This window comes from Telmatherina bonti (genome assembly GCF_933228915.1).
Source record: "Telmatherina bonti genome assembly, chromosome: 2".
Taxonomy (NCBI): Eukaryota; Metazoa; Chordata; class Actinopteri; order Atheriniformes; family Telmatherinidae; genus Telmatherina; species Telmatherina bonti.
The window spans coordinates 2,948,346-2,964,444 of record NC_136620.1 but is presented as its reverse complement, the minus strand read 5'-3'; the positions used below and the strand labels follow the sequence as shown (position 1 = coordinate 2,964,444).

General features: G+C 43.0%; 1 protein-coding gene across 1 annotated transcript in view; it reads right to left on the bottom strand.

Moving 5' to 3' along the window:
- hsf4 (heat shock transcription factor 4) overlaps positions 1-16,099 on the bottom strand; it is a gene marked incomplete at both ends in the record, with an annotated part of 44,828 nt that overhangs the window by 8,561 nt on the left and 20,168 nt on the right. Inside the window, 7 exons of the mRNA XM_079251719.1 lie at positions 739-804; positions 890-1,007; positions 1,121-1,327; positions 1,419-1,537; positions 3,744-3,843; positions 12,902-12,969; positions 13,595-13,670. Of these exons, the coding sequence (XP_079107845.1) occupies positions 739-804; positions 890-1,007; positions 1,121-1,327; positions 1,419-1,537; positions 3,744-3,843; positions 12,902-12,969; positions 13,595-13,670 (754 nt within the window). The remainder of the gene's footprint in view (positions 1-738; positions 805-889; positions 1,008-1,120; positions 1,328-1,418; positions 1,538-3,743; positions 3,844-12,901; positions 12,970-13,594; positions 13,671-16,099) is intronic.

The following is a 16,099-nucleotide window of genomic DNA, read 5'->3' as shown; positions in this document are numbered from 1 at the left end:
TACCTAGATCTACCATATTTTACCTGCTTCTATCTGGTTCTAGAAAGAACGAGATCTCGTATACAGGCGGCTGAAATGAGTTTCCTCCGCAGGGTGGCCGGGATCTCCCTTAGAGATAGGGTGAGGAGCTCGGTCATCCGGGAGGAGATCAGAGTAGAGCCGCTGCTCCTCCGCATCGAGAGGAACCAGTTGAGGTGGCTCAGGCATCTGGTCAGGATGCCTCCTGGACCTCCCTGGTGAGGTGTTCCAGGCACGTCCCTCTGGGAGGAGACCCCGGGGAAGACCCAGGACGCGCTGGAGGGATTATATCTCTCAGCTGGCCTGGGAACGCCTCGGGATCCCCCCCGCAGAGTTGGCAAATGTGGCTGGGGAGAGGGAAGTCTGGGCTTCCCTGCTTAGGCTGCTGCCCCCACGACCCGACCCCGGATTAGCGACACAAAACGGATGGATGGGCATTTTTGGATAGATTTATTAATTTAATATATTTATTTCTACTTTTAATAAAAAAAGGACAGATCGGAATTACGTAGTGGTGTATTTGTGTATTTCATTGAACTTTTTTACCTTCCATATTTTATGACATGTCTCTGTTCTGTTAGGATGTCACCCCAACACACCATCATCATGACACATCCTGATGCTGAGAAACATTATTATACTAGAACAAAATGTTTTCCATCATCAGAATAAAGGATCAGGATGCAGAATCTGAATCAGAAGAACAAATGCTTCTCTTACTGATTTGAGGTTCGACTCCATGTCTGTGAAGTTCCACTCGGTAAGAGGAAGGTTCAGACTGAAAGGCTACAAAGATACACAAAAAAAAGATCACTGATGATGATGATGATGATGATAAAAATGAAGATGATGAGGATGAAGATCTACTGACATCCATGACGGTGCTGCTTCCCGCTTCCACCGTATTCTGTTGGTGACTCCTGAGCAACAGCTGCTGCAGCTCCTCCAGACTCATGTCCACATTGTCCACACTGTCTGGAACATCCATCCTGGACACATGCATGCAGGAGTTACACACACATTTAATATCTACACACGGAAGATATTTACATGTTTGTAACATTTGCACACACACAACCCCACCAGGACTGCTCGGTCTTACCTGTCCAGGGCAGGTCTCTTGCTCCTCCTCTCCACCATGGAGCCCCTCCCCTCCAAAACTGACTGCACCATGGCAACGGGGAGCACAGGAGGTTCTAAAGAGCACACCTCACAGGTGGAGGTCAGGGCATCTCCTCCCCCAATACTCCCTCCCCCTCTCACTCCTGGACTCACTGGTTCCTCCTTGATCAGCATCATGCACTTGTCCCTGCTGGTGACACAGAGACGGTTAGCATCAGACTGTTTCACTTGGTCACATGACACAATGCCTGAGGACTGACAGCATGAACATGGGTCACCTGGTCTCATCCGGCTGCATCTGGAGAGCCAAGCCTGCCTGAGACATGTCAGTAACGTCTGATATGATTGGTCCTCCTGTCAGCCCACCCACAGAGCAGGAAGCAGAGTCACTGGAAGGCTGTGGAGAAAGTGGACAGGACGGTGAGCTCTGTTTGTTTTACAGCTCCTTTCACTTCCTGTTTAGCTGTCATGATGTGGTTTGTGCTGTGCCTTAGTTTCAGTTTTCCTGTTTTATTTTGTAGTTTTTCCTGTTTGGTTCTCTTGTTTGTTTAGCTTTATTGATTTCCTGTTCATTGAGTTCACTTGGTCTTGTTTCAGTTCATTCCATACACCTGTTTTTTGTTTGGTTCCCCAGTGTATTTATACACCTCAGTTTTAGTTGTCGGTTGCTGGATCATTTTGTTGTGCTTCATTGTTTGTGTAAGTCCCCTGAGTGCCTCTGTTTAATTAAATTAGTCTGGAATCCCTGTTTCCCTCATCTCTGCATTTGGGTCCACACCTTCACCTCCACCCGTGACTTTTAGCATGAACAATGTTGGTGATCTCTGTTGAATGGAGAGGTACGTTAAGATTTCAACCTATGCGGAAGTGATAAAAATTAAACCCTTATCAACAAAAACAATTGTGCAGAATATGGACTGGAGACCGCCAAGTCCCAATAGGACACCTCCCAAGGCTTACAGATTCAGACCAAAAAGATGTTGATGGCCAACCAGCCGGACACAGTGATGATGGATAAGCAGCAGAGAAAGGTAGCAGTCCCAGGAACAGCTACGATACTGCATGGGACCCTCAAACTCAAATGCTTGAAATGAATAGCCACCTGCCCTTGTTGTGGAAAAGTGGAGGAAATTTCTCTTAACACCACAGAGGGGAGGACCCAGAAACTGTCCGCAAACAAGATTCTCCCTGTTAAGAGTTACGTGGCAACTTGTAACCCGTATGTTGGAAAATTGAGCGCCTCTGCTCTGTGTTCTGTATCAGGGTTGATTCCTTTACTTGCTTTATTTTTCAAGGATTTGGAGAACTAAACAAAAAACACATGTGAAATGTAATCGTGAAATGTATTTAATGAAGAAAACTGATGACGGCAGTGCAGGGGAAATATTCTAATAAAAAGGGGAATTTGTTTCAGGAATAACAGTGTGTTCAGACCAAACGCATTTTGAAAAAACACTCAAAACGCTGAACGCTCACGCAGGTCACTAAACTGCCACTTTTGTGTCTGACGCCCAAAACGCTACTGCTGCGTTTGCTGCTTGTCTGGAGCAAGCGGCAGACGCGGCGGAAAAGAGAGGGGGAAAGGCGGAGCTTTCCTTCTGGTCAGTCTGAATGATGGTGGTGCAGTAGAGAGACGACATGGTTTAAATTAATAAATAAAGCTAGAGAACATCGTCGTAGGTCAGTGATAGTCAATGTTACTGCAACAAGAGCCGCACTCAGAGTAGGATGACATGATGTCATCCTACTCTGAATTTTTGTGAGTATGTGTGAGTATATATATATATATATATATACATATATACATATATATATATATATATATATATATATATATATATATATATATATATATATATATATATATACATATAAATATATATATATATATATATATATATATATATATATATATATATATATATATATATATATATATATATATATATATATATACATGTGTATAATGTATAATATAATGTACAAACGAGTTCTGTTTCTACCACTGCAATGTAACCCGAAATTCTGCGTAAGTCGGATTTTTATTCTTAAATACCCCATATTGCCTCCTTGATCACTGAATAACTATCTAAATACATGTATTACACATCATATTAATAGAAAAACAGTACAGGCAATTAAAATATGCATTGAGGCATCGTCTCAGCCTCTGTGTAATGTATCATAAGAGCTTTAATGGACCCTCGTAACTTTATAACTTGCTCTACTTTTTAAATTTACATTTACATTTATGTAATAAACGTCATAAAGTCATAACGACATAAGTCAAGAACCGCATAACCCGAGGACCGCAGTCTAGATATGGATGGATGGATAGACAAAGAGACAGAGAGATAGATAGATAGATAGATAGATAGATAGATAGATAGATAGATAGATAGATAGATAGATAGATAGATAGATAGATAGATAGATAGATAGATAGATAGATAGATAGACATTTTTGATCACCAGTTATTGGATCTGGGCTGAATGGGTGTTTCATGACAAGTCCATCAAATGGGCTGGAAAATTTCATTTTAAATATTAAACAGAGATGATGATTTTTCATCAGGTGTGATGATGCTGATGTGTTCACTCACAGACTGAATGAAGAAAGGCTCTTGGATTGGCTCCATCTGGTGAATATGGCTGAACTTGGAGGCAGGAGGGCTGGGAGAACCTTCATCCAACATGAGGGGCCTGATGGGAAGAGGAAAGATAATCTTTATTATTATCATAATCATCATCATCATTACCATCATAATTATCACCGCCACCTTTATCATCATCACCATTATCATCATCCTCATCAAGTTCATCATCTACGTCAATAAATTATGATGTTGTTTTATGTCTATCCTGTATATTGTCTGAAACGTATAAAAGCTCAAGTGAGAGTCAGAGTTGAAAGCTATCCTTTGGTTTTACAGAAGGTAGCAAATGACAATCACCCAGCTTTAACAGCCAGGCAGAGAAACAGGTTCAAATCTGTTCCCTGGTGGCATCGGAGACCTGCAGCCTAAGGGAAACAGCATAAAATAGCTATGAAGGAGGTGGCTTCAGTCTGCCAAGACAGAACCTCCTCCTCAAGTGTCCTGGTGTTTAAACTGTCCTCCAGGTTGTCAAGGGGGATCCCTCATCCTTTCTGCAAAGCTCGACAAATCCCTGGAGTGGATTTCTGCTTGTTTGGCTCAGAAGCACAGACAATTAGACAAAGGAAAACGTGAGCAGAGATTCAATAAACACAAATAAAACATTCTTAAGAACACATCATCCAAATTAAAGTTTAAGAGTTTGCAATCAAAGAACCATTTTTGATGCACTTTCTTGCACACAGCATGTACCTTTGGCAGAAATGTGAGCGCTTTGCTTCCTGCTCTCTGAGAGGACGGACGCTTTTTCTCTCCCTCCCGTTCCCACTCTGACCTGCTGCTTCTTTGTATTGTTAGTCTATTTATCTGAGCCTCTACTCCATTTCCTTCTGATTTAAATCATGGATGTCTGGTCTCTCAATGCAACTCATCAAATCTTTTTTCCCCAAAGAATGGGCGAAGGGGATCCTGCAGGTCCCGACGGATTGCATGCTGCTGGATACGTCATGATGGTCATGTGCAGCTGCTTCTTTCTGTGGAGGATTTCTACACAATTGGATTTATAATAACTGGGTTTCTGCTGTTTGGTGTGTGCAGTTTTCTGGTGTGTCGCAAATTTTGGAAGATCTGTGATGGACTATGCCGAGCAACTACGTGACAATACTGGACCACGACTGGATCCCAGTCTGGCCCGACCTGGCAGGCTGGTCGTGGTTCTGGAGCTCATCCATAGGGGGAAAACATCTTGGAGAAGCAGTTGCTTGGTTTTGGTGGAAACTGACCCCTGATTCGGCTGTTTCGGAGTCCGACAGAGACCACTAAGGACTCAAAGCTGAGCCAAATGAAGCTTAGCTTGACCCAAAGCAAAGCTGTTATCTGAATCTGGCTCCCTGACTGGCCTTGGGCAGGCTGGTTATCACGTCTCCTGGAATGTAATGCTGTCTGATGCTCAGCCCCCCTCCTAACCCCCCCTCCCCCGTGGAACTTAAACTGAACTCAGCTCTCAAGGCTGCATTTACATCAGGTGGCACAGATGAACTGGGGAAAGTTCACAGACTCACTCACTGAACACACACACTCACACACACTGCTACAGACACACTCTCCTATCTTTCACTGCCTTCTCCGGACCTCGCCCCTCCCTCCACTCACGGATGACGAGTTGGATGGGCGCGCTGCTTGGCTGGCTGCAACCTCACTTGGCTGTCTGGGAGACCACACCCACCCCCCTCCCATATTGTGTGTTGTCTATTGTCGGAATTTGCGCTTATGTTTAGAGGTGTGTTCTTTTTTTTTGTTACATCTTTATCCTTCCCCTTTAGGTAAAGTGTAGAGATACTTCTTTTTTTCCCAACACCCACCCATCCTTCCTCATGTCATCTTTTCCACATTTATAAGCCGGTAAAACTGGCTGCAGGGCCTAAGCTTCAGTTCAGTTCTGTAAATGTTAAATGTCTATATGTCTAACCTTGGATGAACTGGCTTGAACCTTGAATTTCCCCTCGAAGATATATAAAGTATCTTTGACTTGATTTGATTAACACCAACCAAGAGGCCTGAGTACTTATACTCATTAACTCAACTACCTGGTTATTGATGGTCAAAGGAGAGATGACACCAAGATCATTCCATTCATTTTCTTTACCACTTGGGCCATTTCAGGGTTGCGGGAAGCTGAAGCCTACTCCAGCGAACATTGATCAAGAGGCAGGGTACACCCTAGACAGGTCTCAAGGTGACAGCAAGATATACTCTAAATTAGGGATGCCCAATTCTGGTACTCGAGGACCGGTGGAGGACCAACTGCAAAAACACGTTTCGCAACGCAACATTTTTAGTACCAACTGCAAGACCTTTTATTTTAAACGTGACATCCTTCATACCAAATGAAAGAAAATATTTCTCACAATGCAACTTTCTTTGTACCAATTGCCACTAGACATTTTTCACGAAGTGAGGTCCATTTTACAAAACTGCAAGAACACTTCCTTCACAATGTGATGCTATACTTAATGAAAGTCACAAGATGTTTTTTACAATGCAACATTCTTTATGCAGACTGCAAGGACACATTTTTCACAATGTGACAATGTTCATACAGACTGCCAAAAGACATTTTTCACGATGTGACATCCTTTCTACCACATGCAAGATCTTTTTCACCATTCATACAGCAACTGGACAGCCCATCTGGTACACCTGGCTCCCAAAGTACCCCTGTCAGGAGTCTCCAGGAGACACAGTTGAACACATTCTCCAGGTCCACAAAGAACGTGTAGACTCGTTGGGCACACTCTCATGCCCCCTCTGGGACCCTGAAGAGGGTATAGAGCTGGTCCACTTATCCATGAACGGGATGGAAACCACACTGCTCCTCCTAAATCCAGAATTCAACTACGACCTTAGTCTTCAGGATCACTGAATATACTTGGAGCACACCCTCCACTTTCCCTTCTTAAGAGGATGACCTGCCTATCTCCAATGTTCACACAATGCTGCAGATCAGCCAGAACAGCCCCACACTGTTCAGAGCCTTTAGAAACTGCCAGTGGATCTCATCCACCCCCAGGGCCTTGCAATGAGGAGTTTTTTAACCACTCCAGTGACCTAAGCCCCTGGGGATAGGAGAACCCACCCCTGATTCCTCCAGCTCTGCTTCCTCATCAAAAGACGTGTTGGTAGAATTGAAGAGGTCTTCGAAGTATTCCCTCCGCCATCCCACAATGCCCCGAGGGGGCTCTGTTAACATTGTACACAATGTTAACAGAAACAGTTGAAACTCTCTCTGATAGGGTACTCTGCCAGACGTTCCCAGCAGACCCTCACAATACATTTGGGCCTGCCAGATCTCCCCCACCATCTTTTTTTTAATTTAAACTTGGCCTATCCAGCATTAAAACAAGCAGAATAATGGTCTGATTGTTATGTTTCTTTTTTGACACGAGATTTATAAACATCCCCTTGATAATTTGAGTTTTTTTGTCACCTTATTCCTTTGTCTATTTTACTTAAATGTTTGTTTTACTAAGTTTACATAGTACTGCTGGACCTGACTGGAAAAGAAGACAAAAAAGGGAAAGAATGTAAACAAAAAGGTAAAGGAAAATAAACAGAAGACAAAAAGGAGAATGAAATACACAACGTACGGAACACTGCAATCTAATCACAGATTATTCACCATCTGCTACACCTGTATGAAAACATAAAGAGCATCTCATGGTCCCGCTGCAGGAAGACAAAGACAGCAACTGGAAGGAGCAGCAGAGATAAATATAAACAGAAACACACAAAAATGAATTATCAGATAATGTCTATTACTGAGTAAACATGCAGGACAACTCAGTGATTCTGCTTCCCCCACCATCTGAACCAACTCACCACAAAGGTGGCGATCAGTTAACAGCGCCCCCCCTCTTCACCCCAGTGTCCAAGGCATGTGGCTGCAAGTCCAAAAATATGACTACAAAGTTGATCATCGAACTGTAGCCTAGATTGTTCTGGTACCAAGTGCGCAAATGGACACTTATTCTTAATAATGGTGTTCGTTATGTACAATCTGTGACGAGCACAGAAGTCCAACAACAAAACACCACACTAGTTCACATTAGGGTGGTCATGCCTCCCAATCGCTCCCCTCCAGGTCCCCCACGTGAGCATTGAAGCCCCCCAGCAAAACAAGGGAGTTCCCAGAGAGAGCACACTCCAACACTCCCTCCAAGAACTCCAGAGAGGGTGGGTACTCTGAACTGCTGTTTGGTGCATAAGCACAAACAAGAGTCAGGACCCGTCCCCCTGGGGTCATGTGACCAGTTCATTTCCGGTAAAGATGGCACAGAATGAAACAAATAACAGCCATTTTCAAAGTTTCAGAAAAGGAAATGAGGGGAAAAGGCTTCAAAAAGCCATAGCAAATTCTCTGCAGCAAATGGAAAACTCCAAAATAATGCTACATGGCCACCTGCGTGAGCTGCAACTATCTTCAACCGAACAAGATTTTACGAGAACTGACGTTTCTGCACTAAGCTTCTGAGAGTTCAAAGATGGTATTCAGTGTATATGGCTGCTCCTCTCCTACCCTCCCTCTGATTCGTTCTCCTGCTGATCCTGTTCCTTGGCCTCCTACATGCTGATGTATAATTGTCAGGTTTCTATTGATTGTTTTCAGTATATTGTCAGAGTTTTATCAACATATTATTTTAATCAACATAAAACTGTCTGCCCGCTGTTGTCTGGTATTTTGGCTCACTTGCTCAGGGCCCTCCTTCCTCGTGAAAAATACAACCCCAAGCAAGGTAAACACAGTGTCCATCTGGTGAAGCTGAAGGGATCCTTGGCACACTTCTCATTGTTTTCTCAACCAGGATCTTGATCCATTCATCCTGACATGCTTTCCTGGCTGAATCCACCTGATGTCTGCCTCGCTCCTGTCACTGGCTTCGTGGACCTGTTCCCGCCTGTTCGCCTGTCAGAGCAGCGTAAATCCCGGGAATCTCAGAATTTGCCATGCCATTGAACAGTCTGTGTTAGCCCACCTGGTTAGATTAAATAACTCCATCACCAGGATCTCATATCTGATCCTAAGTCGGATTTTATTTGTTTGACTAAAAAATGGCAACAGCTCAATGACATCATTCATCTCAACACACCCAAGTTTGTTTACATGTCCACACCTCACGGCTCAGAAAGGGGGGGGGTAATTTACAACCAGCAATGGAAAGTAAAGCCCCTGGATGCTCTGGTGTTCAACTCTTTTGAGTTTGCGGCCTCATAACTCCCACTATTTTATGTATTGTGTACTGACCACCCAAACCTAATAAGGACTTTCTAAATGACTTCACGATTCTGTCCTCACTCTCTGAATCTGATAATGTTCGGTGACTTAAACATTCATATGGATAATAACAATAATCCTCTTTCCAGAGACTTTGGAAAGAAGATTAAGCAGCTTTGGTCTATAACAATATACAAACTTCTCCACTCACTCTAAAGATCATACTCTGGACTTGGTTTGCTACGCTGGTGTTACTCCTGCTGATTGTAAAGCTCATCACATTTCCTTCTCCGATCATAAACTGATCTATTTCAACATAGTGTCTCTCTCACCAAAATCCACTTTCTCTGCTATATCTTTCAGGAAAATCAAGGTTTTCAATCTTGATACATTCTCCATAAACTACCTCCCCACGACATGCAGTTTCTCCCCTCCTGACAGTCTAGTTTCTCTCGATAACAACGTCACCCATAGGTTTCTGAACAGCTGAATAGAAGCTCATTGAGCGTTTCCTCCCATCACCATCTTGGCAGCGTCATGCATGTCATCTCTCCAAGAAAATCCAAAAATGGTCAAAGAGGTAGAACTTAGAGGGAGACTGTGAGTGTGGTTGTGGATGATTGATATCTATCAATCTTCTATCTGCCTGTTGGTAAGAACTAACAAGAACTAACCAGCTAACAGAGATAATCAAATCAAATAAATCAAATCAAAGATACTTTATTCATCCCCGAGGGGGAATTCAGAGTTCAAGCCAGCTTGTCCAAGGTTAGACATACAAACATGTAACATTCATGACAAAAGAGCAATACAGATCCGAGCTTAAGCTCAGGCCATGCAGCTATTATACCAGCGCTGCCTTACAATAGATAAGAACAGAGATACATTAGGATCATACGGGGTCGAGGGCAAAAAAAGGTCATGTAACTCTGGGAAGACGCGGTCCGAAAATACAGAGAGAAAAAAAACTCATACACTGAAGCACAGACTGAACAAGACAAAGTCCAGGAAGGTGGTGAGTCATGAGGGAGGGGGCTGGGGGTAGATGAGGAGGGGGACAGAGCATCTATGAACATGTCTTCTTCCGTTCTCATGGGGGGTTGCGCCAGCCCTAGGCCGCTGGGAAGCCGAATCCAGATATGATTGTTGTTTGGGTTCCAGGCGAGGAAAACAATTTGCCCTCGGCCTTCAGTCCATAGCTGATCTCAGGCAGGCAGCTCCAGACAGCCGAATGGGGGGGTCAATTTCCACCGATCCTAGCAGACATTTTCTCCATGTTGTTATTGATATTGCAGACCAGCTCCGGGACTGCGGCCAGATGACCAGTGTGGGCCAGACTGGTATCCTGCTTACGGTCGAGTCCGGTCAACGCAAGAGTCTGTGCACTGCTAGCCCGGCACATACCGTTGCAGAATTCAGGCAGCCTGCCAGTTGTTGCCAGAATCTCACGGGTCTTGAGGTAGATCAGGACTCCACCAGCGCCAATCAGCAGAATCCCGATCACCAATAATCCAAAGATGTAAACATCCTCCACGTCCTCAGAGGACAGAACTGCCAGACACATCGGTCTCCATCTGGCCCATGAGTCCTAAACGTATCCAGCCGGAAGCGTCCCCTCAGGACATGCGGGCTCCCCTCTGCCCGATCTTTGAGTTGAGAAAATTTGATGAATTGCGTTGATAGACCAGCCGATCAAATCCATAATGTAGTTTGAGTGGCAGTAAAGAGATGTAAAAAGAGGCTCAGAGTCAGACAGGACAAGTCGCCGGCCAGAGTGGGAGGAGAGGGAGGAAACAGGAACGCAGATAGAAGCGTCCGCATTCGCTGAGAGCAGGAGTGGGCTAAAGCTATGTCACACTGTTTCCCAGCTAAAACTGCAGTTGTTCTACATACCTCCTTCTTGAAGCGGGATATTGGGTACCTGTCAATCAAGAGGGCATGCCCCTAATTATACCAAATTTTGAGATAATATTACTTCTAAACCATAAACCTTGGGGGGGGCAGCATCCAATATATCTGAACAGATTTAGAAATACAAACCTTCCACCTGCCTGCTTGAGCCTCTCCCAACAGTCTTAGTCAAGGCTTGTATCCCTTCACAGGTTTCTCGTATCACGGCCATTGTTCATTCCTCCCACAACACCGGTCATGTTTCATCAGCCTTCAGGACAGCTGATGTCACTCAGATCTTAAAAACTTGGTACTGAACCATCTGATCGCAATAGGTTTTGTACAATTTCCAACCTTCCTTTCATCTCTAAAACTGTTGAAAAGGTTGTTTCCTCTCAGCTCCACAAACACTTCACTAATAATAACCTGTTCGAACAATTCTAGTCTGGCTTCTGTTCCCTTCACAGCACAGAATCAGCCCTTCTAAAAATCACCAATGACCTTCTCATGGCAGCTGACTCCAGTCTCTTAAAAATTCTCAACCTCCTAGATGTTAATACAGCAACTGAAACCATTTCTCATAGCATCCTGCAAAACAGACTGGCATCCCTCGGGGTCTCCTATCAACCGCTCATTTGGTTCTCTTCATATCTCTCCAACCGCGCAGTTTATTTAACTGAAGGATAACGTTCCCCGTCACAGCAGGTGTTCCCCAGGGGTCAGTCCTGGCACCCCTTCTGTTCATCACCAATGTTCTCCGCCTCTGCCACATATTCTTAAATACAGCATCCACCTCCACTTCTATGTAGACGACATCCAGCTCTACATCTCCACCAAACCTAACTCCTCTCTTCCACCCACCTGCCTCTCTGACTGTCTTCAGAAAATCAAAGCGCGGTTCTCTTCCAATTTTCTCAAACTCAACAGCAGTAAAGCAGAAGTTTTGCTTGTCTGCTCTCCCTGTACTCTGACAAATCTGACAGTTTCCCCATCAACATTGACAACTCCTCCACCTGCACCTCTTCTTCTGAACATATTACCCCAGTCCTTCAACAGCTCCACTGGCTTTCAATAAAACACGGAATCAACTTCAAGATCCTGCTCCTCACTTTCAAAAGCATCCATAATCTGGCCCCTCCTTACCTGTTAGCCACATTGCTACTCCCTCCCATACCCTGAGGTTCTCATTCTCCATTCATCTTACGGTTCCCTCTGCCCACCTCATCACCATGGGGAGCAGAACCTTCAGTCGCTCTGGAACTTTCTCCCATCTGAGCTATGAAACATTGACCCTCTACCATTGTTCAAAACTGAACTTATACACCATCTTGTTCAAAGTGGCCTACTGTCTCATGGGCATTCACATTAATAATACGATAGAAAGAACAGGAACACAATAATGTGAATGCCCCCATGGGCAATTTTTTTTAAAACTTACACATATCTTACACAAAATATACATTTTTTTTTTTTTAAACTTACACATATAATGGAAATGCAGCTTGTGTCTGGCTGGAATTGCTCAAACTAATGACATTCCATATCCCTAGAGCCAGTTTCTGCAGCTGACGATCAGACAGCCAGAGGGACTTAAATAAAAGTGCTTAAAAGCTCCCACATTATTGTAATCATTTACATTAAGCATTTAATTCATTTTTCTGGGATTCCTGAACAGAATTTCATCACATTGATTAACAAAGATGTTCTTTGGTGTAACGGCACATTGGTTACAAGCTTTAAGAAGAAAATGGTCAAACAGGTGTGAAAGGTTGTGTGGCATACATGGGAGTTTCTTTGTGCCACCTCTTTCACGCGGCCTCATTCAGGTTGAGACAGCAAGCTGAGGCAGCGTTTCACTGCAGGGTTGTGAACTCTGCTGCATGTGTGTGTGTGGATGACTGATTCAGCACTCGTTTCCATTCACAGCCTGTTCGGCATGTCAGCTGAGCTAGTTGTTGTTGACTGATCTGCTAATGTGTGTGTGCATGTGTGTGTGCACACTCACAGCTTTCTCTTGAGGCCAACAGTGCTGGGTGTGTTGGACTGCATCTGGCTGAACAGAAACTGGATCAGCTGGCAGAGAGAAAAAGAGAGAGAGAACACAGCATGAGTCAGCATCCTCCCCTCATTTCATATCAGAAAAAGTACTTCAATCTATTTTAGGATGAAAAATCTTTCATAGAAACACAGAGCTAGAAAATATTTAAACTCTCTAAGCATGTAGCATAGCAGCAACATTAACATGTAGCATAGCAGCAATGTTACCATGTAGCATAGCAGCAACGTCAACATGTAGCATAGCAGCAACGTCAACATGTAGCATAGCAGCAACTTTAACATGTAGCATAGCAGCAACGTTAAAATGTAGCATAGCAGCAACGTTACCATGTAGCATAGCAGCAACGTCAACATGTAGCATAGCAGCAACTTTAACATGTAGCATAGCAGCAACGTTAACATGTAGCATAGCAGCAACGTTACCATGTAGCATAGCAGCAACGTTAACATGTAGCATAGCAGCAACGTTAAAATGTAGCATAGCAGCAATGTTACCATGTAGCATAGCAGCAACGTCAACATGTAGCATAGCAGCAACGTCAACATGTAGCATAGCAGCAATGTTAACATGTAGCATAGCAGCACCATCCATCCATCATCCATCCATCTGTCCATCATCTGTCTATCCATACATCCACACCTTATTCATGACTTTCTGCTGCTGTGTGTGGTTCTGTCTCAGTGAGACCACCTCTCTCCACAATACCTCATTTTGCCTGCAAACACAAAAAGAAAATAATATTTTTCATGAAGACAACTCCATCCTTTGCTACAGAACATTTTCTGAACAAACTTAAGACCGAAGACTAGCTTCCATTTTATGGAACCAGTTTTAATCTCTTCAGATGAATTAAATTTCATTGATTCTGGTGAAAACTCTTTTCCTGTTTAACTCTCAGACACAGCCGCTATAATGGATGTTTGCCAGCTGGTTTTCCTCTAAGCTGCTTGTCAAAGTCTGAAACAGCAGATTTACTGCTTCAGTTAGACTTGTTAGAACTCTCAAACATGTCTCAGTTCGGACCCTATGGCAGAAAACAAAAACAACTTTAAAGGACCAGTGTGTAAAACATGAAGAACTGTCAAACTGAACTACAGGTCTCACATTCACACATCTACCAACATACTACCTCAGTTTCTGGAAAAGTTATACATTTTCTAAAAGCAAGACTTAAAACCAAACTTCATCCCACACATAATTTTTGCATCTTCACTGAGAAAACTGATCAGAAAATTTGCTTGTTAGAAATATTTGTTAAACTCATTAATGATTCTGAGGGTATTTGGACCAAAGTAGTGCAATAAATGAGTTGGTAGCTGAGAGTGGCATCTATGTTAGTGAATCACTGTTAGCATGATGCATGGCATTAGCATGGTGTTAGCATGGTGTTAGTATGATGTTAGCATTTTTTTCAGTATGGATTTAGCATATTGCATGTTAAAATGGTACTGTAAGCATGATGTTGACATGGTGTTAATATGTTCTTAGCATAATTTTAGCAAGTTTCTATTATATTGTCAGTATGGTGTTAGCATTATGATGTTAGCATGATGCTCAAATGATCTTAGCATGGTGTTTATTAGGGGTGGAAAATCAAATTGAAAAATCGACTATCAGGATGTTTTGCTTCACAATTTTTAAATCAATTTTCTGTGAAAAAGGTTTTTTTTTCAAATAAAAATAATCCATTATAAATGTTTTGTCATTTTTACTTTTTATTGATCTTTTTACTCGTCTTCTTGGGCATTATACCAGCAGAATGATGGTGTGTTGTTTTTCCTAACTGAAATTAAGTAAAATGACAAGCAAAACAAGTTTTCCAATTTTTTGTTTTGTTTATAGTCTACAAAAGTATCAAAGAATTGTGAGAGTCACGATTTAAATTGCATCAGCACCCAAAAACTCGGAATTGAATGAAATTGGGACAAAGGCATACACAGCCCTATTGTTTATATGATATTAGCGTGCTGTAAAAATGTCATAGTTAGTGTAGTATTGGAAGAATTGTACCATGATGGTGGTGTAATGTAAGCATGGACTTAGTACAGCACTCCTGAAAGTGTGGTACCCGGACCACTAGTGGTCCGTGAGCGCCCCCTGGTGGTCCGCGAGTTGAACAACGTATTTATTTGAATTACCTGCTTGAAAGCGTTGTCAGACTCAGTTTTGCAACCTTTGCGACACCAAAACTGTCTTATATCTAAATAACTATGGAGCAGTGGCTGAAGACAGGATCACTTAAAAGAAAACCACATGAAACCTCTGATACAACAGGAAAGGAGCAACAGCTTGATACAAATCCATGTAGCTCAGCTAACATTGCCGAGGGGAAATTGCTGTTTGCTACCTCGGCGCCAAGCTCTGAACCTCGCCATGAACACGTAAAATCTGACAACAAAGTGAAACAAAAATACCATCGCGATTATGTGCAGTTCGGTTTTTATTGGACAGGTGATGAAAATAATCCCAAGCCGCACTGTGTTTTGTGCTACAAAACTTTGGCTAATGAGGCTATGAAACCTGTAACGTTGAAGAGACATTTGGAAACTAAACACAATGAATATTTGGGAAAACCTGTTGGATTTTTTTGAAAGAAAATGTGACGAACTGAAGAAGCACACGATGAAGGAAGCCTCACAATTTCTTGCACCCGAGGAAAATGCAAAAATCACCGAAGCTTCTTCCAAGGTGTCCCTCTTGATTGCCAAAGCAGGAAAACTTCATTCAATAGGTGAGAATCTAGTTAAACCAGCTGCAAAGGTGATGGCTAACATATTGTATCATTGTGGCATTGTAACGTGACAAAATTAACAAAATTCCTCTCTCCAATGACAACGTTCAGCATAAAATCTATGGTTGAAAATGTGGAAGACCAGTTGGTAACACGTTTGGGCCAAAACCAGTTTTTTTCATTACCACTGGATGAGTCCACTGACGTGGGAAATGAAGCTAGTCTGCTGTGTTTTGTGAGATACATCTATGCCGGTGGAATACATGATGAGTTTCCATTTTGTCGTTCCCTGCCGACCAACACCATGGGAGAAGCCATTTTTTTACTCCCTCAATGATTTCATTGTGAAAAACAACCTGGACTGGTCAAGATGTGTCGGCATTTGCACCGATGGTGCAGCTGCAATGACGGGA